Raw genomic sequence first — 25,519 nt, forward strand, 5'->3', positions numbered from 1 at the left:
TGAATGCTGTGTTCATGTCTTCCCTGCAGTCCATGGCTTTATACTGGTTATGCTCCAGCTTCATGGGACTCTCACAAAACCTGCTACTGCGCTCTCCAACCTTTCGTCGACTGTGCCACATACCAAGGACCAAGTCTGACTCGGACACTCCTTATAGGGATATAGTGTCTGCCTTTTATACTAAGTACTTTTTTAAAAAGTGATTACACTTGCACTAGTGGAAGAACTACCCTGTACAGGCAACTTTAGTGCTTGAAAAGTCATATTGTATTGAAATGTAACTATTTAATATAGTGGCAAGTCTGTGCTACCACGCTACATCTGCACTGATGCAACTTCATTGCTGTAGTGCATCTGGTGAAGACACAATGCCAACGAGAGAGCATCTTCCACCAACATAGCATGATATGGATGCTGCTTGAAGTTGATGTAATTTAGTCACTTGTGTGGCTTTTTCACCCTACTGAGCGACGTAAGTTACATCGATTTAAGCGATAGTGTAAACAAGCCCTAGGAGCCTCCTTGAAACAGAATGCTGAAAGGCTGCCAATGGAATTGTGTTTCTCCTAATAAAATAGTGGCTGTTTGACATCAAGAAGAGGTGTAGGTAATCGTACTAACTTCTTGGCACAGTGCAAAATTGGTGGTGAGGGGGTTTTAGTTTGGTGTTTTTTGTGAGTTGAGATTTCAATTAATAGCAGCAGCTTTCTTTTATTGGCAACACAGGATGAAGATAAGTGTTAAAATGTTGCTGATGTAGCTCTGCTATTTACACTGAGTTATATCTTAACTACAGACTAGTGAACAACAACATACAGCTGTTTTGAAGACTGGATGGGTCACTGGGTTGGTTGATAGATCTACCCTCTCAAGTCACTTGTTCAGGTTCAGATTCAATAATTGACCACATGTAACAGTCTGGTCCCTGGAATACTTCTATTGACAACTGAGATGATGTTCTTGTGAAACAACCAAGCTGGATTAATTGTCTAATTATTTGCAGTGTCAGCAAACTAATCTGAAACAAGATGGGAATCTGGATTTCTACAGCACGAGGGAAGGTTTGCTGCAGTTACTCAGGGGAAAAGGTACAGAACTTTGACTCAGGTTACCTGGGTTGTGTTCTTGCCTCTCATGTTGACCTTGTGTAAGTCCCTTCACAGCTCCATATATTAGTTTCCCTGTAGGATAATGATATTTGTCCTATTTTGTGCATGACTTATAAAACAATATTTTTCAAGTGAAGGAAGTAATTACCATTACATAAAATGAAATGAAATAATTATTTTAACTGAATGCAAAAAGCTGTGGATATACGGGAAGCCAGTTCTAATAAAGGATTAAATACAGAATGTCAGATGCAGAAGATGTTGGGGCTACTTACTGAACATGTCAAAAAAGTTCATACCCATACATAGTCTTTCTCACAGTAGTCTACACTCATAAACTCCACTTGTGAGTTCTTGTCTTGATTTGTTTCATTGTAAGTCAGCAGGCAGTAGTGTTTTTATTCTGGTGGACTCTCTGAGTTAAACTCCCTTTCCATTGAAGATTTACAGCCTTCTCCTAAAAATAAATTATTTTTCTTTTAACCATGTGCATTTTAAATTGGCTACTCTTGGATTCCATGCTTGTTACCTTTCCCTCTCATTCCTGCCCCATGTTTGTATCAGACCTCTTTGTTTGCCCTAATCTTTCCAGGTTGTGGCTTTTATGTAGATCATGATTAGCTCCCAAGAGCAGAGTTTGGAGGGAGCGACTTGTTTATAAATATTTTTAAAATGACAAAATGCTGGATTCAGCTATTGAAATTAGTGGAATGACTCATTGAATTCATTGTTGCTTTAAATCCTAAATGCACAACTACTGAAACCAGAGCAAGAAGCAGCATATTGTTGTAATCCATCTTTGTGTTTGTCACACCACTGGGACATTCATCCCTTTTGAATCCTTAAGAGGATTGCTGTATTTAGCCCATTAAACTTTAGGGAAAGAATGCTTCCATGATTATAGATGAGTGGGTGGACCCGGGGGAGGAGAAGCAGGTAAATAGGGTGCTAGGCAAATATAGAGAGGAGAAACAATCTGATACTACTCAGGCATTGCAGAGGAAACCTAAGTGGTCTGGTAGGTATTTCTCAGATAAATCAGAAGTGCAGCTGTTGTTCCACCAGCTAGCTTAAAAGCCTCCTGATGCAGACAGCTGTAGGCTGTGTTAATCCAGAATTAGGCAGGTAAATAGTGAAGTTTTTTTTAAATATTTTGTTTAAAAATGTAAATAGTAGTTAATCTTGGCATTATTAATCCCTACAAACCCCACATCAGAATCGAAATAGACATTTAATGTGCATTTAGCATGTGCTCTCTGTAGAGAGTATAAAATATCCCCATATCAGCTCCAAAAACATTGAAATATCTTACAAATATTATTTTATCATTAAGGTTGAAGTACTTCCATGTAAAGCGTTAGACAGCCTTGCAGACTGAAATCCTCCATTCACAAGATAGGCAGTAAATTGGCAGTGGCAGTTTCCCTGCTGTTTTCTCACTGATGACTTAGAAAAGGTACCACCAGTGGGAGAATGAGGGTGGCTTGGTGTCCAGGTGTATCAAATCCTTGCCATTTGCTTAGAATTTTGCTAGTTACAATGTAATTTTTTTAATGGAGTTCTCACCTTACTGTACAAATAGCAGTAAACTCACAACATCCATGTAAGGTAAGCATGGTGAAGGTTAAGCCTAAATTTTCCAAATTGCTTTTTAGATTTCCAAATTTCAAGTGCCTAGCTTTAAGGCACTTAGGTAGCATGGGGTGTTCTTTTTTGTTTTTGTTTTTCACAAAAAGGTGCTCATTACTGCATATCACTGAACTCAGCTTCCACTGTAGCAGTTCAGCATCTTTGGAAAAATAGCCACAGTGACTCTCATTGGGCACCCAAGAAAATCAATGGATGCTTTTGCAAATGCTCTTGGTAGCAAAGTTTACAAGTGCTGGGTAAGGTGTCTGGGAATATTACCTTGCTCTTTTAGTGCTTATCAGTAGACGTCAACATTCTTTACAGGAGGAGGTAAGTACATTTGTTTCATTGTGGCCTTTATAATCTAGGTTAGGCTTCAATTATAATCTTTTTTAAAGGGAGCTACTGAACTGAAAAAAGCTAATAAATATGCAAACAAGTTTGAGGGAAAGGAGGAAGAATAATCTTGTGGGAGGCACTTACGGTCTCTAGAGCACCCTACTCAGCACAGAACTGGTCCACTCTTCAAACCCATCCTAGCTTTTGGTATTTTTAAGTCTTTTGAACTAGATAGATATACTATATGGCCAAACAAAGCAATGATGTGTCAAAAGCATATGTTTCTCTGTTTGCAGTACATCCACAAATATAACCTAGCTGTAGCACTTCTGTTTTCAGTGGGAATGGAGATGCACTGAATCATCAGACGCAATTCCATCACTTACAGCTGCTGTGCTGGGCATGCAACATAAGATGTGGGAAATACTTCTTCCCTTCCCTGACAGTTATAGAATACACACTACTTTTCCAGATATCTAGTCAAAACTAATAAAACTGCTCCTTTCAACAGAAATACAGAGCATCCTGAGCACTACATATTACAACAGTGTTTTATAATAAAAAAAACCCTGCAGTCCTACAGTTTGGGATACTCAGATGCAAAAGTAGAGTTTTTAGCAAGGTCCTGTATAGTCTACATTTTCAGTTACATTTGTAAGACAGAAAATGTGACTTGTCTATAGGCAGACTAAGTTGGTGGCTCAGGTAGTGTCCGAACTCATAGTTTAAATACCTAGATTGCAACTTTTGCTGCCAGTTTATGGTTTATTTAACATTGTTTTAAAAAAACAAGCTGTAACATTGAATTACTTACTCAACATAAATATTTCTTATAGATAGTTATAAAAACTACATCAGATTATATATTCTAATTTCTAGATCTAAATCCTAAATTCTTCTCATATTATTGACTAATTTAGTGTCAGTGTGTTTGACAGTGTACAGTACGGAAAACCAAAGATGCTCCTTGCCTCTATTATACTAGTCAGAAATCCCAATCCTGCAAATATGCGCATGTTTAACTATAAGCATTATGGAACTAATCATATAGTTAAACAGATAAGTGTTTGCACTTGTACCTTTAAATATCTTAATTGTAATTTAATTTTTAATTGTACCTTTAAATATCTTAATCTACTTTACAATATAAATTGCTTACATTTTGTTGAGTAGAAAAATAAGGCAATGAAAGAAAGGAAGATATAGAGTGACTTGTCCAAGTTTACAGGGCTTATTCCTTCTTCCACTGAAGTCAGTGGGAGATTTTCCATTGATTAGGATTGGAGCAATCCTTCCACAAACATTCAAATTCTTGTTTACATGCATACTACCATTGATCTCATAGTACTGCTAAGTTCTCGGCCTAAAATGAGTGTGTTTTTAAGGAAGGGTCAGATGACAAGACTAGAAGTATAAATTCATAATTAAGTTTGAAGAAAACAAAGGCAGAGAATCCAAAACTGATAAAAGGCTCTTATACCATCTGAGTAGACTGAAGCTCATTGCCACAGGGTGTCATCTACAAAGTACATATCTACAAAGTATAATTGTAGTAGACTTTTTTTCTTGCTGCTTATCGTCTATTAAAATGCAGAAAGGTTCACAGATGAAGCCTTATACCCGGTTTTCTTTTGTACTAGTTTCAGGGGAAGCTGGGAATCAATTTAAGCATAAGAGAATGCTAAATATTAAATGCATTCAATCACATTCAGAGCAAGAGAAAAGGAAATGTGGTACTGCCTGTAGGTGGCACCTATGGACTAAAATACTGTTTTAGTTTTATATTCGTACAGGATCAGCAGCAATGCTACCCATGCTGTTGGCTGTATTATGGAAAGTCTGTTTTTAGAGCAGATTCGTTCAACCTCCATAGCCCTGCTTTCAGAGGTGGTTCCTGCTCTTAAGATCCTAATGGTTCTTTGGGTCTTCCTCTTACATTCAGCTGCCCTTGATGTGCATTACTATGGGCATCTTTGAAATGCAAACATACAGCAATTCCATCAAGTTGCTGTGTTTATTTATCTCATCTGGCATCTTGATTTGTTTTATTCTACCCTCAGTCATTTTATGCCTCCTGTGGGGCAGTGGTTTTCTACTGCATGCATCAATTCCAGCTGTCATTTGACATTTATTCATAGCATTGAGATTCCATGAAGTTAAGCCCCACTTTTTACCCATTCAGTGGAACAAGTAATACTGTATCAGGAGATCTTTTAAGAACTGCATCAAATGCAAAGTGTTAGCAGACTTCCATGGCAGGGAAATTTGGAGGCAATAAGCATCCATCACCCACTTCTCTGTCCGCATCATTAAAGCAAACTAGCCTTTCAAGAAGATTAGAACTGTCCTTCCTTAGATCCACAGGAGGCAAGAAAGATACAACACATTCAACTGATAAGTGAAAGCTTCAAGGTAGGAAAGAAACTCCACCTTCTCTAGCGTCAGCAGGATCAGCTCTGGTTAACATGGATCAATGTCGAGATGGAAGGATTCTGGAAAGAGACTGTCCTCCATCTTGGCAGTTATGTAAAGACAGATATGTAGATTCCTGAACAACTGGGTAAAGCACGTGTATTATTAATTTAAAGGGCAGTTTGCAGAGGACAGGAGTAGCTTTTGTTTTTATGCTATTGAGATCAAGACACACTAACAGAAATCAATTGTGGAGATGATTTGCAAGCAATTGTGATTATAAGTGGATCCACAATTTTCCCTTTTCTTAAACTGATACCACACAGTTGGTCAGTGGTTCATTTGGTGTTGCCAGTGTTAAAAGTGATCAAAGCTAGCCCACAGAAATTCGTAGTTCTTGTAGAGAAAGCTCCATATACACAATGTGGAGGAAAAACATAGGTGTATATTTGTAAAATTGCATTAGTTTCATACATGCTAAAAGTATTAAGTAGAGCTTATACAGCTGTTAATTATTTAACAAATACAAATGCACTGAAAACTAATATTTGTATATGAAGATTCATCTTGACATTCATCTGAAATGTCACCCCAAACTGTAATTAAGGAGGGCTGTCTACAATTGTCATTTTCAAATGTGCAGGAATCCTTATTTTCATATGCTGTATTTGGAGCAGGCTCACTTGTTCAGCATATATTCTATTTTCTCCTTAAATTTACTACATCTGCTTAATGTTTGTCAGGAGTTTCTGTAACTTCAGTTACATAGGAGGAATGCAACCCATCCCAACTTTTCGAAAACAATCTGTACTGGTGAGGCACAAAGTTATGGATTCTCCCTTCCTCGCTGTGTTGAGCAGTCGTTGGATTCTGATCAGTCTGGTTTAGCATCATGGAAGAGAGGCAAGACAACACTATTTGCCTCAGCACTGCCACCCAATAGCGCTGTTGACAACTCCAGCACTTCCTTTTTTGGGCCTAATACTGTTTCAGTATTTTAAATGGCAACACTACCATTGACTTTAGTGGGAGTTGGATCGGGTTCTTTGTTTGTATAACCATTGAGCCTAGAGTCCCAAGATCAGGAGATTTGGTCTCCCACTTTGGTTCCTATCTTCTCTAAACTGATTTCTTCAGGAGTGACTGTGGGAAGTTGGTATGCTGTCAGGTGAAGTTTGAGGAAAAGGAGGGTTGCTTTACATCTTAACAGAATTTCTATGATCCCTTCAAGCTGTGGAGAGTTCCTGAAGAAATTACCCAAAGTTGTGAAATAAATTCTTACCCAGTCAGCAACAGTGCTTTTGTAAAGTAATTAAGGACCATAACTGTTACACAGGCATATTAATTGCAGTAGAATTTTTGGTAGCTACCATTAAACCTGAGCAGCATTTAATCAGTAGTAGATACAGTGGTGTTGCATGGGTTGTCATGCTGTTATGGCAAGATAGTATTTTTTCATGTTCTGAATAACTTAGCTGTCCCCAACGGTTATAGGTGGGGCTGTAATCTCCTGTTTGGCTCAGACTCAACAGTGAGTTTACATGCTCATCTTCAATAATTGCCCTTCTGCCTTGGGTTGGAGTAATTTGAAAGTGAAAGTAAGTTGTTTTGCTTGAAAACCTTTTCCTTGGTCCTGGGTACTCCAAAACTTTTTGTTGGATTTACCAGAGCAAGGAGGCATGCTTTTTGCCAGAGAGAGGATGACTACATATGCCAGTGGCTAGAGCATGCACTGGGAGACCCAAGGTACGTCTACACTGCAAAGCTATTTCGGGATACTAGAGGTATCCTGAAATAGCTACCCCATGTCCAAGGAGTGCGCCTGTTTTTTCAAAATAACAGACATGCGCTTTCACCATCCCTGTAAACCTCGTTGCACGAGGAATAAGAGATGGTTCAAAATAGCGCTTTATTTCAAAATTTGGCATCATGTAGATGCGCCAAATTTCGAAATATCCTATTTTGAAATAAAATCAAAATAAGATATGCAATGTGCGGGATATGAGAGCATCTAATTTATACCACTAAAATTATATACTGTATAAAGTGAGCAAGGAGCACAGGCTGTACTTGAATCTACAGCAGAAGATGACTGACACCCAACTATTACTGAGGATCTTGTATAGTCTCAGAAATCATGTGCCAGTGACTTGCTAAAAGGGTCCACCATAGTACACTGCCCTTCTTCTATAGCCAGTCCTGGCCAGACTTTTACTCCTGACATCTTGAGCTGTTAGCAGAGGCTGAATGGTGGTAATGCATATCATTTCCAGTGTGAGATACAGAGATTAAAGAAGAGGGAAAGGATGGAAAGAAATCACAAACATATCTGACAGTGTACTTATAGAAGGCTCAGCTTCTTCAATATAACAGAGGAGCAAATGAGTCTGAGGTGATCAGACTGATAAACAATCAAAAATCTGCAGATGGGGTTGAGAGGACTTGAAGTCAAACTTGCATAGCCTTGACAGGTGTGATTGTGGGAAATAATATGCAGGTCCATGCAGGACTCTTATCAGATGTCTTACCATTTCTGTGTAATCAGGGAAATAGCACTTTCAGAGACAAAAGTTCAGGTTAGGCAGCCAGCAGGGGGAGTCAGCACCCTTTGCAAATGAAATGAACCTATCTCACCTTTATAACATACTAGAAGATGTACTTGGCCACTGCAGCTCTTGTGGGCAGAGCTGGGGGAGGTGTGAATGTTCCCCTGACTTGGGCAGGTCCAGGTTTGTTTGCCCACTGCGCTTCGCAGCCAGAGTGAGGAGTGCAGCAAATTGTGCACTTACCCTTGGCTCCCTGATGAAAGGGAACAGTCAGCAATGTTTCTGTATGAATTGAGGGAAGAGCTTCAGCCCCCAAAGGGTGCTTGGGGCTGGAGCAGTCCTGGAGGGGGAGCACCCCAAGCCAGCCTCTTTCACCTGCCTGGTAATTCTCGGGGTTTGTTATGGTGTTATGAGAAGTAATTCCTTTCCAGGTACATCTCATTTTCCAGGCACAACTAAACACTTTGGTTTAAGTTATGATTTGAGGAAGCTGCATACTGAATATGGTGGACTTAGCTCTTACTGTTTAGGAGGAGTTCTTGAACAGCAGACAGACTTACTCTCTCAAATATATAGTAGATATAGTCTAGAGCAGTGGTCTCCAACTTTCTTACATTCAAAATAACTTTAAATTTAAGGGCAGTCACTTTTGCTGGGCTGGGACAGTGGGTTGGAGTTTGGTAAGGGGGTGTGGGCTCTGAGCCTGGGCCAAGGGGTTTGGGTGCAGGAGGGGGTGAGAGGTGCAAGCCCTGGAAGGGAGTTTGAGTACATGAGGGGACTCTGGGCTGGGGCAGAGTGTTGGGGTTGCAGGAGTGGGTGCTGGCAAAGCTGGGGCAGGGATGCAGGAGGAGGGTGCAAGGTGCACATTCCTGCAGAGTTTCTTATTAGGGATGTCCATATGTAGACTACTACACAATCCATAAACCTAGGCTTTATTGGTTAATCCCGTTGACCACGCGCATCTCCACCCGGCTTGCTACCTCGATATCAGAGCAGTAAGTTGGATGAGGCGGGAACCTGTGCCAGTAGGAAGCCAGCTCCGCGGACCTGCCCGCCCCCCTTCCTCTACGCTGCTGCCGCTCTGTCCTTGGCAGCATCCCCTGTCCACGGGGGGGGTCCAAGCGCACCATGGACTGAGGCTGCTCCGCATCCCATGGGCACCCCATGGACAGGGGCTGCTGCCCTGCGCCACTGCCTCTGATACAGAGGCAGCAGAGTGGGGCACAAGGCGGGAACCAGTCTGCATGGGGAGCTGGTTTTTAAATTGGCTCCCCTCGTGCACCAGCTCTCATCTGCCACCCTGCGTTGTTGCTTCTGATAAAGAGGCAGCAGCACAGGGTGGCTGAGGGCGGCTCGGTAGAGAGACTGGAGCGTACTGGCTTCCAGACCCCCCCCCCCAGGGACTATCAAATAGTTGTGTAACTGCTAAAATTTGATGTGGTTACACGACTATTCGGTTAGACACTATCTAACATCCCCAGTGCTTACCACAGGCAGCGCAGCAGGGCTCAGGCTGCCTGCATGCCATGACCCCATGCTGCTCCCAGAAGCAGCCAACTGCAAGCACATCTCTGCAGCTCCTGATGTATATCATTTGAAAAGCCATTTCTCCCTTCCCCCAAAATACTCCTTTCAGATGGGAAAAATGTTGGCTGTATCTGCTGCAAGTTCTTCATGATGCAGACCCCACTGTACTGGAAATCTCATAAAATCAAGCTTTCTTAGTACTTCTCTAGTACTTGCTTTTTTATTGCCTAGCTGCAAAACCCCCAAGAACATCTTTCTTTGTACTGTATTTTAGTACCATATGCTGTTCAGCACCAAAATGTAGTGAATGATTAAATGTTTTTCAATTAATTGAAAAGTTTGGGCTCTCATCAGATCTTGTTGACTTGACACATTGGTCTGTCTCAAGTTAGAGTGAGTTAAATTCTGTGATGTGTAGGCAAGGCAATTCAGATGGTACAGCAGGAAACTTGCCTCTCTGAATTAGCCACACAGCTGTGTGTGAAGCTGATGTATGGTTTTGTGACATGGATAGTGGTGATGATTTGTCAAGGGTAGGTTGTAACAGTGTGCTATAGGATACGAGTTCTCTTTTGAGTGACTGCTCATGTCTATTCCATGTAGGTGTGTGTGTGCTGCATGCACATGTCGAAAAAAGTTTTTCCCTTAGCAGTACCCGCTGGGCCAGCAGGGGAGCCCCCTAGAATTGTGTTGCTGTATTGGCTAATATATACCCCTGCTGGCCCTTCACCCCCTAAGTTCCTTCTTTCCACTCCTGATGGCCTGTGACCTGGACTATGTTGGTCCTCATCCCCAGACGAGGCCTAGGGTGGGGGGGTGGGGGGGTGGGGGGGTCTCCTGGCGATGCCTTCTGTGGACTCCAGGTTACACCAGGACCTCCTTTGCCGACTGGCACAGAGCCTGGGGGTGCAGGCATAGTGGGTGTTGGAGGTCTCTGACCCGATAGTTGACATTCTTCAGCCTAATACCCCTACCAGAGTGGTTTTGCCTCTTAATAAGATCATAGCTAAGATCACAAAGACTCTCTGTCAGACCTTTTATGGGCCTAACCTCCATGAAATTATCTAACTTCTCTTTAAACTCTGTTATAGTCCTAGCCTTCACAGCCTCCTCTGGCAAGGAGTTCCACAGGTTGACTACAGGCTGTGTGAAGAAGAACTTTCTTTTATTAGTTTTAAACCTGCTACCCATTAACTTAATTTGGTGTCCTCTAATTCTTCTATCATGGGAACTAATAAATAACTTTTCCTTATTCACTTTCTCCACACCACTCATGATTTTACATACCTCTATTATATCCCCTCTCAGTCTCCTCTTTTCTAAACTAAAAAGTCCCAGTCGTTTTAACCTTTCTTCATATGAGACCCGTTCTAAACCCCTAATCATTTTAGTTGCACACTGTGTGGAAGTTTTCAGAGAACTATCCACAATGACTTCAATATCTCTTTCCTGATTTGTCATAGCCAAATTAGCCCCCATCATACTGTACGTATAGTTGGGATTATTTTTCCCAATGTGCATTACTTTACACTTACCCACATTAAATTTAATTTGCCATTTTGTTGCCCAATCACTCAGTTTGGTGAGATCTTTTTGGAGTCCCTCACAGTCTGCTTCTGTCTTGACTATCCTAAACAGTTTGGTATCATGGATACCATGGATGTACATGTGGCTCTGTACATTGGCCAGGATATATTTGTAACTGAACATACTGGTTCACCTCCATTAAAAATGAACTACATGGTATATACAATAAATATTATATATTGTATTACAGTAGTACCTATTGGGATCCATAGTGCTTGGCTTTATACATAGACATAATAAGAGATAATCCCAATTGTAATTACTTTCAGTCTAAACTGAGGGTGTGTCTAGACTACAGAGTTTTGTCGACAAAAGTGGACTTTTGTCGACAAAACTATACCTGCGTCTACACTACCGCTGCCTCAGAGCAGAACTCAGCAGTTTTGTCGACGCTGGTAAACCTCATTTTATGAGGCATAACACCTTTTGTCGACAGAGTTCTGTTGACAGAAGGTGTTATTGCATGTAGGGTTGTGTCTAGACTACAGGGTTTTGTCGACAAAGCAGCTTGCTTTGTCGACAGAACTGAATGTAGTCTAGATGCTCTTTGTCGACAGAAGTTTTGTTGACAGATACTGTCGACAAAACTTCTGTCGACAAAAGCCTGTAGTCTAGACGTACCCTTAGGGACAGAGTGGTTGGAAGAACAGAAGCACTAATAATAGAAGTGACTTGTTGAAGGTCAGATGGATCAGTGGCAGAACTGGCAATAAAGCCCAGGTCTCCTGATTCCCAAGCCAGTGCCCTATCCCTTAGGCTATAATGATATTACATTTGATGAAAATAGGTTTCTAGGACTCTTAGCAACATGATCTGAAGCATTTTGTTTTTATTATTCTCTCTTGTCTGCCAATATGTGCATATCATGTATTCAGAATGATGGTCAGATGTAAATTACCAAAAATGTATCTTACAAGAGAGAATTTCTTCTTATCAATATGATGATAAATTCCTGTGTTCAGGAAACTCTAAATGAAACTCATTTTCAGTTTTCTTCTGCTTATTGGCTTGTACTATCACATGGAAAATGAGATTATTAGCATCACATCCAAGATACAAACATCAGTATAATATAACACCATTTACAAGGCATAGGAGGGCTGAGCTGGCAGCAGTGAAGTGAATTTGAAATGTGTTATCAGTCCATCTAGGCTGTGTCTCCCTGATTTTTTTTCATGGTGCTTTGGTCATCAACCTATATTCTTAACTCACAGCTAAGATACAGTACATTGCTGGGATGGATTTCTTGAAACAGCTCCTTCTCAAAGTTTTCCAGGCATTTCAAGCCAGAACAAATAATCTGCTTCACACTTTTGTATGAGTGCCCTCTTGTACACAAGAGGGCAATCGTGCCATTGTTATGTGGAGCAGACACCAGACTGTCATCGTCCTGAGATGTGTCAGGCACACTTCAAGATCAAAAATATTTTTTTCCTTTTTTGTCTTTCATCTTGATACAGTTTCCGAACTTAATCATCTTTCTCTTTTTGCAGTGTAAACTGCCTTTCCACTTTGTTGCTGTATCCCTTTGAAGTACCCTCCCCCCAAAGTTTAACACTGCTGATGTTTACAAGAATGGGAAAACTTAATAGCTGGTCTATCTCTGCGTGCTAGAGATTCCAAATGGAAATTATCAACTCCTTCTGATTCTGCAGTTGTCTTTGCAAAGCGTTCTGTCTTTGCAGGAACATGCAAACGGGGAGGAGAATAACTCTAGATTTGTTGTGGGTTTTTTACTGAAGCTGTTGTACTCACTATATTTAACTGATCTCAGTTAATTCTAATAATAAATAAAAAGTTTTTAGTTCCCTCAAAGCTCAGCAGAATGCTGAGCAGCAGCTGTCCTCTGGAGTTGCATTTATTACTTTGTTTTTTAAAAACTTGAAAGATCACAAGGCTGTATTCTCTAAAAAGCACAGATGGGAACAAATCAATGGGGCATTTGCTCCACATAAAAGTTGCCTGAGAGAATGTCTGCAATTCTTTTCTTACTGAAGGGTAGAGGAGTAAATTTTGGGGACAGTTTAGTACAGTGTGTTTCTAAAATGAAACACAGCTAACTCACAGCAAGTGTTGGTGTTGTCTCTCTAGCTTCCAAAGATCCCAGCACAAAAACGGCTTGGCAGAGTTCCTCATTAGTATATTTTTTGCCGAAAAAACTCGTAGTGTAGATGTAGCTGAAGTGTGGCTGAGATCCTACTATAGTATAATGTGTTTGATTTTTGGATTTATGAGATCAAAAATCAAATGTAGTAAATGTAGATGCCGATAGATTGAGAAGTAATTTAGTATGTTGATGGGTGCCACAAACATCTTAATGGGAAGAAGATTGTTAGGCAAGTCTATAGTTCAGTATAAGGTGATGGATGTTCTGAGAGAGAACAGCTTATCAAAGCTAGGAGTTTGAGATTTGTTGTAATGATTGTTGTACATTTATTTGGGTATTCTTCTCTAGCATTGGTGAAAGCTGCTAGAGTAACAGTTCTGGGAAGTGAAGTGCTCTCAGCACAGGCAGCCAGAATAAGAGTGTCTCCATACAGGTCTCTTGGTATGCCTCCCTCTTCTCAGGAGGAGGGGAGACAATAGAGCTTAGTTTCCATGCCCATTCAGTTCCTTGGATCTGCTGAGAATAACAGCATGGATGAAAATTGTGACAGTTGCACTCATGGGGAGGAGGGGGAAGATTAGGTGGGCATAATTCCACTAGAAACTAGCAACCCTGGTTATTGGGCACTGAGATTTCCAGTGGGAACTGAGCCCCTGACTTCCTTGCATTCAACACAAAAATTACTACTACACTAATGGACAGAGCTGATGGACCATTTTCCAAATTTTATTGGAGGGGTGGGATTTTGTAATCTTTTATTAATATTGTTATCAAAAGAACTCTGTGGTGAAGAGGTAAGATGTTTTTTCAATCATGACGGTTGTGAATAAGGTAAGCTAAAGACACTTTTTTGGCACACTATGCAGTGTTGGTGGCAGCATAGTGCTTTCCTCTTAGAAATGCTTTCTGCACTAAATATGATTTTTCTTTTCTGGGACTGCTTATAGTTCACTCTCCCCTCATGGCTTCACATCACAGAATTTGATTGGGCTAAGGAGAGCTGCTCAGGACTTCCTTCAGATCCCACCATGCCAGTATACATCAGCTGAGGGGGTTACTGAAAGCTACTCAGGTCAACCTATGCTGAGAATGTACCTCTCATTGGAAAAGATTCTTTTGGGGGTCATATAGTTAGAGAGACCATGTGGTCCAGTGGCTGAGGCAATAGAGTGGGATCCAAGACACTGGGATTCTAGTTCTGGCTCTAGCACTGACCTGTGGTGTGGCCTTATGCAAGTTACTTCACCTCTGTTTTCCCTCATATTTTGTGTTGTCTACTGACACTCTTCAGAGTGTGTTTTCTATGGTGTGTCCATATAATGCCTGGCTCAATTGAATCTTGATCTCAGCAAGGATCTCTAACACAAATAGTAAGTAGCACTTGAACTTCTGGGTGTAATGAGGAACTCTCATCTTGTGTTAGGTTCTCTAGAAAACCACTTTCTGAGCTAACCCATAGAAAGTTCTATGAGGAGCTTTGACTTCATTTCGTTTTACTCATCCATGATTTTAAATGGCCTTTTGGACTTGAGAATTTTAACCAGCAGTGGCTGAGTGTTTATAGTTACAATGACCTGAACATCAGTGGTTACCCATTAAAAACCTGTTAGTCATATTTTAAAATATTTCTGAAAGGTTTTAATGGAGTGCCCAGCTGATTGCTGGCTCCATGTGCACTGCCCCTTTGAAGCGCTGAACCAGCGCTTTCTGAGGGGCAGCATAGCATTAACACCTGCGATTAACACATTAAAAAAATTAATGCGTTAATCCTTCCCTGTGTTAATTACAGACGTTAACGCACATCGATTGACAGCCCTAATCCAAAGAATACTCTGTACATTCAAGCATGCCCCAATCTTTTAGGCCAGCTCTTGCGTTCATAGCTCCATTATGAAATAGTTGTACATCCTGGAAAATACAGCTGAACATGCCAGCCACCCTGCCATACTTCAGAACAGTTAATGCCAGGACTAGCCCCTCAAGAAGCTCTTTAAATAGGGTTAGGAATTACCTAGCCCTGGTATACAACTATAAACTCCTGAGAAGTTCGGCCTTTTTCTGTGCATACAGCCTAGCAAGTACTATATGTGTGCTTTGCAAGCCAAAAGGCCTTTCCCAATTGCTACCAGGATTTCTCCTCCCTTTATGTTTGGATTAATACCTATATTATCATTAGGTAATATATTTTAAGTGTCTCTGATCAATTTCTTATGTTTGTGTCTTTATAAATCCAGATGGATTTGAAACTTTTATATTCAAAGAAATTCTTCACAAAATCTTCTGCACAGATGGTCTATCATCTGGCCGGGGGGATCTTAAAGTAAACAATTATGGTGTTAAAAATGTGTGTTGGAGATGGGTGTGGGGGGAGAGTTTCCTATAGTTGTAGCTTTGTAGTTAATCTGGAAACTATTCCAGCTAATACTGTTTTTAAAAGGAGCTTCCAAGAACAGCCTTTAGAAAAGGCAATGTGTTTGGTACTTGTACTGCTTGCTATGACACAAAATTTACTTGTAGTGCTTGCTATGACACAAAATTATCCATTTGAAAGATGCTTTGGACAGCTCCAAAATGTCATGGAGGTACCACCTGTCAAGTTGCTGGGGGTGTGGATTGATTTGATTCCTGCCCTCCACCTTTTGCTCCCCTCTGCAGTCTTAGAGCTGACCAGAGCACCTGAAACAAAAACAGAAGATATGTCTTATGTGCTGTAGGTCATTTATTTACTCATAAGAACATAAGAACGGCCGTACTGGGTCAGACCAAAGGTCCATCTAGCCCAGTATCCTGTCTGCCGACAGTGGCCAGCACCAGATGCCCCAGAGAGTGTGGACCAAAGACAATGATCAAGCGATTTGTCTCCTGCCTTCCCTCTCCAGCCTCTGACAAACAGAGGCCAGGGACACCATTTCTATCCCCTGGCTAATAGCCTTTTATGGACCTAACCTCCATGAAATTATCTAGCTTCTCTTTAAACTCTGTTATAGTCCTAGCCTTCACAGCCTCCTCTGGCAAGGAGTTCCACAGGTTGACTACACGCTGTGTGAAGAAGAGCTTTCTTTTATTAGTTTTAAACCTGCTACCCATTAATTTCATTTGGTGTCCTCTAGTTTTTCTATTTAGGGAACTAATAAATAACTTTTCTTTATCGACCCTTTCCACACCACTCATGATTTTATATACCTCTATCATATCCCCCCTCAGTCTCCTCTTTTCTAAACTGAAAAGTCCCAGTCACTTTGGGACCCGTTCCAAACCCCTAATCATTTTAGTTGCCCTTTTCTGAACCCTTTCCAAGGCCAAAATATCTTTTTTGAGGTGAGGAGACCACAGCTGTACACAGTATTCAAGATGTGGGCGTACCATAGTTTTATACAGGGGCAGTAAGATATTCTGGGTCTTATTTTCTATCCCTTTCCTAATAATTCCTCGCATCCTATTTGCCTTTTTGACCACCGCTGCACACTGTGTGGAAGTTTTCAGAGAACTGTCCACGATAACTTCAAGATCTCTTTCCTGATTTGTCATAGCCAAATTAGCCCCCCATCATACTGTACATATAGTTGGGGTTGTTTTTCCCGATGTGCATTACTTTACACTTATCCACATTAAATTTCATTTGCCACTTTGTTGCCCAGTCACTCAGTTTGGTGAGATCTTCTTGGAGTCCCTCACTGTCTGCTTCTGTCTTGATGCAGCTGTGCATTGTTTAGGTGGCTCAGGAATGGTACTAGTTCGGATATTACAACAATGGCAGCTGTGTAAGAACCTATATACTCAATAGACTTAAGTCAGAGAATGTAATTACACATAAGAAATGTGTTATGAAAGTGTTATATAAAGACGTATCAGTATATAAGTGTATATGTGAACAGCTGGTTAATATGAAGAATGCCATATCCTGGGATGTGTTATATAGCATTATTCACCAGTTCAAAAGTTTAGTAAAGTTGCTGTTGTATGCTGCAAATGGCTTCCTGAGTCCCACTCTACTTAAGATGAAGTTACATGTCATATTGATCATCATCTTTTCATCTGTGTGGGACTTCCGTGCTGTTTTTATCCAGATTTACCTACGGAAAGGTTATTCTTGTGCTGTTGTCATCACCTGGCTCCAGCTGAAAAGTGAACTAACAGCTTGTCTGTTCTTGCACTACAATGTCTTTCCTTGTTTTGAAGATCCAATTGTGCATACCCTTGTTATACTACTGCTATGAGAAAAACAAAGGTTGGGTTGTTCAATGTGGACAGATGTTGTATCATACTACTGTGCCAGTGGGGTAATTTAGTTTGAGGGGACCTGGTAACCCTAAGCAAAATTAGGAAGACTAATTTCAAGAGGGGCAAAACAATTAAAAACAAGGTGTATATGTATACACAATAACACTGGAAGGCAATATTTGGCCAAAATCTTCAGGTGGGATTAATGATTTTGGGTGTCTCCATTTTTTGGAAACCCATATTGATACTCCAGTGAAGGGACCTGATTTTCAAAGAGACCTAAGCATGAGGACACTAAAAAATATTGTTGCTTTAAAGTGTGTCAAAATAGGTACCCAAAACAACTCATTTTTGAAAAGCTTGGCCTTGTGTGTGGCTTTGAGAATGAGCAAAGAACAGTGCTCTTAGGTAAGAGCAGCTGATGAATGATCCCAGGCCCAGGTAACCTTTATGTAGGGTGTAGCCAAATATCCCTTTTTTGATATTTAAACAACAACAAAACAACCAAATAAATGTTTTGAGGCATCAGCTGTTTGAAGGATGATCAGTAGCTGTGGAGTTGAAAAGTTGGATTCTGCAATCCTTATTTACATGAGTAATTCTATTTTGTTAAATGAGGCTACTCATATGAATAAATACTACTAGTGCCATTATGAGCTATATAACTGTATCCAGTTTATGTGGCAGGTTCACAGACTTGGTGCTGAAACAGATCAGAAATTGGGCTTGTCTTTTTTAATTTGTTTTTAACTTTAGGTTTCTGACAGAGAATGTTAAAGCAATACTTGACCTGTGAAAATAATTCTAAGAACTGTGTGAAACTTCTAGGACACTTGGCAGCTTGCACATAAATAATTCAGCATGCTAGACTCCACCTCAGAGTCACACGGAGATGGTTCAAGTTTCTATATCATTCCTCTACTCACCGGCTGCATATGCTGACTCATATACCTGCAGCTTTTCTGTTGTTCTTCAACTGGGGATGGACCCACCTTTGCTCCAAGTCTACCATCTGCTTCATCTTTGAGCTAGAAGGTACACCTAGAGAATTTTCAGACTCCGAATCTGTTCTGTCTGTCTCTGTCCCACTAAAGATGGACTGAAACAGCTTTAGAGTTGTAAGTTTAAACAAAAAGGCCCTTTTTGCTGTTGATTTGTATGCTAAACTCTTTCTGACTCCAATGAGCTGGGCTTGGAAAGAAAGTAAGATATGGCATTGTTTTGCTAGGATCATGAGCCTGACATTTTTTTAAACAGATTTGCTAATAGTATCCACCAGGGATATTAAATCATTGGGCATTAAAATAACAGAGAGTGGCTAAGTAATCTAACTAGGGCTTCAGTATCTATTAAAATTGTGGTCATCACTGTGATATCTGAAACCCCCTTGCCTCAGAGCAAGATTAATGAATACCTACTGAGTTACTGTAAATAAGAGTACTTTTTCTTCCTGCAGTTATACCTAAAGCTGGATTTGTGTTTGGTGCATAGCTTTCTCAGCCTGCACATACCATGCTGGCAAATAAATGCACTCCAAAGTGATACTATTGAAACGTTAGCTTTTTGTAAGGCATTGTCTGGATGAGCTGCAGATTTGTTAGGGTGAAGTGTGTGGCTGAAGGAACACAATTGCATATTTACATTGTGCACACAATTTAAGGTGCTCAGGATGTGCTCTCCTTTCTAAAATAATTGGCAGGAAATGAGGGCAGCTTTCAAGGTATTAGGCCACTGGTTCTCAAACTTTTTGACCCATGGACCACCTGACTCAATGGAAATCTTTCCGCGGCCCACCAGTTGCTAATGGAAACTCACCATTAATTACATAATTACACCCATGGCATTTTGCTAGTACTGCAGCTAGGGATAGTGGGTTAATTTAAATTATTAAACAGATTAAGACACCTCACTCTTCTGGTGCTCCAGCCCCACGGGACAAGGGGAAGGGAGAGAGAGGACTGAGGTTCGAGGCTTCCCATAGGCCAGATTTCCTTTTCTGGGGTTTTGGAGTTAGTGGATTTTGTGAACCCCCTTAGGCTCTGTGGTGGGGTTTGGAATGGGTCCCATATGAGTAGAGATTAAAGAGACTAGGACTTTTCAGCTTGGAAAAGAGGAGACTAAAGGGAGCTATGATAGAGGTCTATAAAATCATGAGTGGTGTGGAGACAGTGAATAAGGAAAAGTTAGTTACTTGTTCTCATAATATAAGAACTAGGGGCCATCAAATGGAATTAATGGGCAGCAGGTTTAAAACAAATAAAAGGAAGCTCTTCTTCACACAGCGCATAGTCAACCTGTGGAACTCCTTGCCTGAGGAGGCTGTGAAGGCTAGGACTATAACAGGGTTTAAAAGAGAACTAGATAAATTCATGGAGGTTAAGTCCATCAATGGCTATTAGCCAGGATGGGTAAGGAATGGTGTCCCTAGCCTCTGTTTGTCAGAGGGTGGAGATGGATGGCAGGAGAGGGATCGCTTGATCATTACCTGTTCGGTTCACTCCCTCTGGGGCACCTGGCATTGGCCACTGTCGGCAGACAGGATACTGGGCTGGATGGATCTTTGGTCTGACCCAGTATGGCCGTTCTTATGCTCTTAAAATTGAGGGATTCAGTGTGTGGGACAGGGCTGCCAGTGTGTGGGATAGAGGACAGGATAGAGGGTGCAAGATCTCGGCAGGAGGCGGGATGCAGGAGGGAGGTGAGGGGGAGGTCTGGGTGGGAGGTAGGGTGCAGAAGCAGGCTAGGAGTAGGGTGTCTGGCTAGGGTGAGGGATCAAGAGCAAAGAAGATTGTAGTGTGTGGCCAGGAGGAAAGATGCAGGAGCAATGGTGAATGCAGGAGCAGGGTGGGGATAGTGCAGGAGCAAAGGACGATGCAGGATGGGGTTTGGGGTAGAGTGTCTGACCAGAAGAGAGGGTGCAGGAGCAGACCGGGGACAGGATATCTGGCCATCAGGGAAGGCATCTGGCTAGGAGGGAGGGTGCCAGAGCGAGGGAGGATGCAGAGTGGCTAGGAGGGGAGAGTGCAGGAGCAAGGGAGGGTGTAGGTGCAAGCTGGGGGTGTAGGTGCAAGCTGGGGGTGCAGGGTCTTGGCTGGGGGAGGGGAGTGAATGGGGCCGTTTGGGATATGGGGGTTTGGGGATTGGGGGGGGATGCTTATCTGGCTTCATGCCCCTGTTGCTCCCATTGGCCAGTGGTTTGTAGAGATTTGCTCCCATGTAAGATTGTGCTACCAACAGCAGGAACTGTTCCTGTTGGTTCCAGAAGCAGCAAGCTATTGTTTCTAAACAGAAAACCAAATGTTTAGAATTGCTACCCATTTTAGTGCTGAGGGGGCTTCTCTGTTGTCCTCTACACTGGCTTGTGTTTATGGCAACCCAAATGGTACCTTGTCATTGCAGGAAATCCTGAAATTCCAGATAGTTTTTCATGGTGGTACAGAGCAAGCCAGAGGATGGGGTGCACTGGGCTCAATACAATGCAGAAGCATTTCTTGGTTTACACCAGTTCTTTGATGGGTGAAAGTGGAGGACAGAGTCCCCTAGTAACCCCGCTCCTTCTGGCTGTACCCCTCCCCTCCAACCTCCTGGGGAGCAGGCAGCCTCCTTCCCTGGATTCTGGAGGATCTCCGCTCTGTGTGGCTGCCCTACAGAGCAGCCTTCTCTGACTCAGAAATGCAGCTGCCTGCACCGCTAAGCAGAGGGCAGGATGGGCTCCTCTGGATGCTTTCCACCTGGAAGATAGAGTCCAGGTGGAAAGACCCCCGTGGAAATAGCAGGAATTAATGGAAGTGTGTAGGGGTCCTTGAGTAGGAACCTAGAGTGATGGGTAGGTCTGGGTTCTCTCACAGGAGGAGAGGTCTAAGCCCAGAGAAAGGGACAAGGCTGAATTTAAAGAGCCCAGAGGCAGGCTGAAAATCTTGGTGAGGGTAGAGAGCTAATTCGAGCTCTTTTCTGCCCAAGAAGGGGTTCATTTTTGACTATGACCTGGCTAGAGGGCCAAGCAACTGAAGACCTGTGAAGCAAGGTCAGCATCCTGCAAGGGATGCCAAGGCTGGAAAAAGGACTGCCATACAGTATGCAGCAGGTAGGTACTCCATTATACGCTCCCATGTGGGGGGATTTTCGGGGGAGAGGGAGAGGAAGAGCTTGGTCTTAACTATATTTATAAGAAAATAAAGGCAAAAGAGACTACAGTTAAGAATTCCTGCCTTCAAAGTCACAATGCAAAGTGATATATTGAATAGTACATGTGTCATGGCACAGTAATTGAGGGTCTGCAGTCAGCATTTCCTTTTGGAATCTTTTTTTGAGCGATTAACATGGTGTTCATATTTCTGTTCGTTCACAAATAGGCAAAGCAGATATGCTAATGCGTTCCGAGTGGGCACTCCATGCTCCAGTTCTTTTGAGTTTAATTTTTCTGTGTTGTTTGTTTTCTGATATAAGTCCTGAAATTGACTGCACATGTTGCGTTATTTGAACTCTTCAGAAATTCAATTGCCTGTAATATTAACATTTAACCCTCTGTTACCATTCAGATACATGAATCTCAGTGTAATTTATGACTACATTTAAAAATATATATAATTTGTTTTCCAGGCAACAACAACAAAGGCTTGATTCTGATCTCGTTTTAAAGGGAAGATGCTGCAAAATCTATGAAATTTAGAAACATAAATCTCAGTGAAAATCAGACTAATAAAACTATTTAGAAAACCTCATCTATATAGGAATAACTCCATATACATAAGTGGAGTTACTTAACATCTAGTATAAATGAGAACAGAATCAGACTCGTAAGAAAGCAGATAAGGCTGTGTTGGCTTCAGATAGCTATATCAAAGATGAATTTTCTTTGCTTTCAAGAGCAAATGTTCTGCTTTAGCAAAATGTTCACTGTTTCTTAAGAAGGAAGCAAACCTTGGCTGATGTGATTTTTCAGGGTATAGAAATGTGTACCTCTTTATTTTAAAAAAAATCTCTGAAGTTACCTTTGCGTGATGGTTCAGAAAAAGATATCATATATGTATGGCACCTATCATTGACATTTACACACTGGTAATGATACTTTTCATGTGAAAATTAAGGGGTTTAGTTTCTTGTGTGGAATATGAAAAGGATCCCAATTTCACAGATGAGGAAACAGAGACCCATAGCAATTAACTTGCGCTGAGGTGTCCTGAGGCTGTTTACAAAATGCCAATGTGTAGTGGCAGCATATCTGAGGAAAGGGATTTGTGTATATCCTTACTTAGATGATTGGTTAATAAAAGTGTAATTGAAGGAAGAAACCCTGTTTTGTGGAACAAATGTTTACTTTTTACCTGTCTAGGATTATGCATAAATAAGGAAAAACTTCTCCAAAATCCAACAGAAAAGATCATTTTCATAGAGACCATGTTAAATTTGACTGTAGGAAAAGTGAGACACTGTGCCAATATGGAGATTTGAACATGATGCTCTCACAATTGGTGAAGCCTCCCTTGGAACTTTTCGTAAACTGTGCTTTTTAAGACGGTCTTTTTTATAGCTGTCACTTCAGTGATGCATATGAGTGAATTACAGATGATTAATGACTGATGTGCCATTTACTCTTCAATTTTCTGTACACACTCAAGGTTTGTATCAAAAGTGCTCTCAGATTTTCAGATAAACCAATCTATATTTTAAATTATGTTCTTAAGTTTCATGCTCATGTTCGAGGAGCTATATGATATACACTAGATCAGGGGTGGGCAATAATTTTTTGCTGGAGGCCACTTCAGAAATTTTTGAAGTGGCCCTGGGCTGCACTGGAAGTGCGGGGGGGTGGGGCAGGATACTTCCCCAACCCCCAGAACAACCATAGTCGGTGGGTGGGGAAGCAGGGAAGTGCTTTCTCCCTCTCCCCCCGAGATTCCTCCTACATGTCCATGTCCTGAGTGGTGGGAGGAGACTTTGTGCACTCCCCCTTCTGCCCCCAGGCCAATCAGGGATTGGGGGAGGGGGAGTGCGCAAAGTCTCTCCTCCCCTCCCCCACCAGGAGCGTGTGGCACTTCTAAATGCCGTGCACTCCTTGCAGTGTGGGAGTAGGGCGGAAGAAATTTCACGTGCTTCCCCCACCCCCCAGGCCAATCAGGGCTTGGGGGTGGAGGGAGCGTGCAAAGTCCCTTCCCACCCTGCTAAGAGTACGTGGCCCTAATTGGCCTGGGGGATCAACCCGCATCCAGCCCGCAGAAGCCCTTTTGCCCACCCCTGCACTAGACGTTATGAAAGCTTTAGCCTTTTATTTAATACAGGACAAAGCAATTTAGACAAACTCCAAAATTGTTTCTTGCATATGAAAACAGGAATAAAGATAAAGCTATTTTGTTGCAAATATTCTCAAGATGGGGCTAGATTGCATATTAATGAAGCTTATAAACTGATGGGCATATCCCTTTCTCAGGGAATTAAAACCCTGAGTGAGGAACTGGCCTGGATCTGGCCCCCCGCAGCTTAGGATTCCCCTTCCCCCACAGCATTGAGGCGCCCGTGCCCACTGCAGGACTGGAGTACACAAAATCTACTAGCCTGGAACCCACTAGATTCTGGTGTGTGAGGGGAATGAGGAGAGTGTCTTTCTCCTCAGTTAGGGCCCACGTCAGTGAGGGTTTATCTTTATTTTTTTTCTTCTCAGTTGTGTGTGGCCCCCAACTGATTTTTCTGTGGGTCAGTAGCCCCCAACCCAAGAATGGTACCCAACCCAGATTCTACTAGATCGAAGGCAGCCTCATCAGCTTAATTTTCTAGATTCATTTCTCTAACACAGATATGCAGGCCCTACCACAGCCACTGCTACTGCACATGTCTCTGAGAATGGGCGGGAGGCCCAGCACCACTTGCAGAGCAGCACTGAGGGCTGGCTGCCCTAGACCCCACCCCTTCTGCACGCTGTAGAGCTGCCCCCAGCTCTCCCTTCACCATACTTTGTCCAGGGGCCTGTAAAAGCTGTCAGGCTCCCAGCAGATATGTAGAGAAGCAACAGGGAATTCAGTTTTTTTCACTAAACATTACTTGTTACGCTTGAAAACTATATCTGATGCAAATTTGGTAGTAGGGGGTATGGATTGGATTAAAACTGAGCATTTAGTGGAAAGAGGCTGTGTATAGTCCACTCTGTTGTCCACTTGTGCCATTTCACGAATTATTAAAATGCATGACTTGATATAAATTGGGAATTGTAAGAACTAATGGATATAACTTGGGCTATGTCTAGACTACGGGGTTTTTGCGGGATACCAGAGGTATCCCACAAAAACTCTGCCACATCCAAGGAATGCGTTTCCTCTTCCGCTTTTTTCACAGAGCTCTTTTGGGGAGCCCTGTATACTTTGTTTCACGAGACATAAGGGCTCTGCCAAAAGAGGAGGCTTTTCTGCCATTTGGCCCCATCTAGACAGGGCCAAATGGTGGAAAAGCCTCTTCCGCAAAAAAAATCAGAAAAAGCTATGCAAAATGAGAAGTGCATTTTGCGTAGCTTTTTCAGCAAAAACGTTGCAGTCTAGATCTAGCCTTAGAAACATCTATCAGTCTTGACTAGATTAATTTTTTAAACAGCAGGACAAATTATTATAAACATCTCTCCTAAAATGCAGCTATCATCTGGTATTAGTATGGTTTTTGTCAGAGTTTTGCAAGCTAAATGCAGAAGATCACAGGATTGGTAGCAGCATAGGTACCTTTTCCTGAAGGTTTCTGCCATCTAAAATATACTGAATTGCTATAATTGGGGCATGCACAGGATAGTCAGAGTACAAAAATTGCTACATATTATACAACTTCAACTAATTTAAGCTTGGAAGATTTCTTGTACAGAAGCTGCAGGTTACTGCCAATTAAGCACAGGACTCTCTTCCCCCTTCGTCCTCTATTCTGAAGTATTTTTTTTAATCATACAAATTTAGGATGTACATCAGGAGGAATACATGTGCTCCACACACTCTGTCTTAAACATCTACTTTAACCTTTGCTATCACTTTAATAGGATTGCTCTAACTCAGTTCCTTGGGGTTCATGGGGGT

At 41.8% G+C, this 25,519-nt stretch overlaps 1 protein-coding gene across 2 annotated transcripts in view; it reads left to right on the top strand.

Moving 5' to 3' along the window:
* Window positions 1–25,519, top strand: part of COX18 (cytochrome c oxidase assembly factor COX18) — a 78,451-nt gene that overhangs the window by 12,802 nt on the left and 40,130 nt on the right. The window contains exon 6 of one of the 2 annotated variants that reach the window (XM_075929398.1): window positions 30–1,592. The exons of the other annotated variant lie outside the window; for it this stretch is intronic. Coding sequence (XP_075785513.1) covers window positions 30–203 — 174 coding nt within the window. The 3' untranslated portion in view covers window positions 204–1,592. Of the gene's footprint in view, window positions 1–29; window positions 1,593–25,519 lie in introns of those variants that run through there. 2 annotated transcript variants of the gene reach the window in all.

The sequence above is a fragment of the Pelodiscus sinensis genome, chromosome 5 (assembly GCF_049634645.1).
Source record: "Pelodiscus sinensis isolate JC-2024 chromosome 5, ASM4963464v1, whole genome shotgun sequence".
NCBI classification, from domain to species: Eukaryota; Metazoa; Chordata; order Testudines; family Trionychidae; genus Pelodiscus; species Pelodiscus sinensis.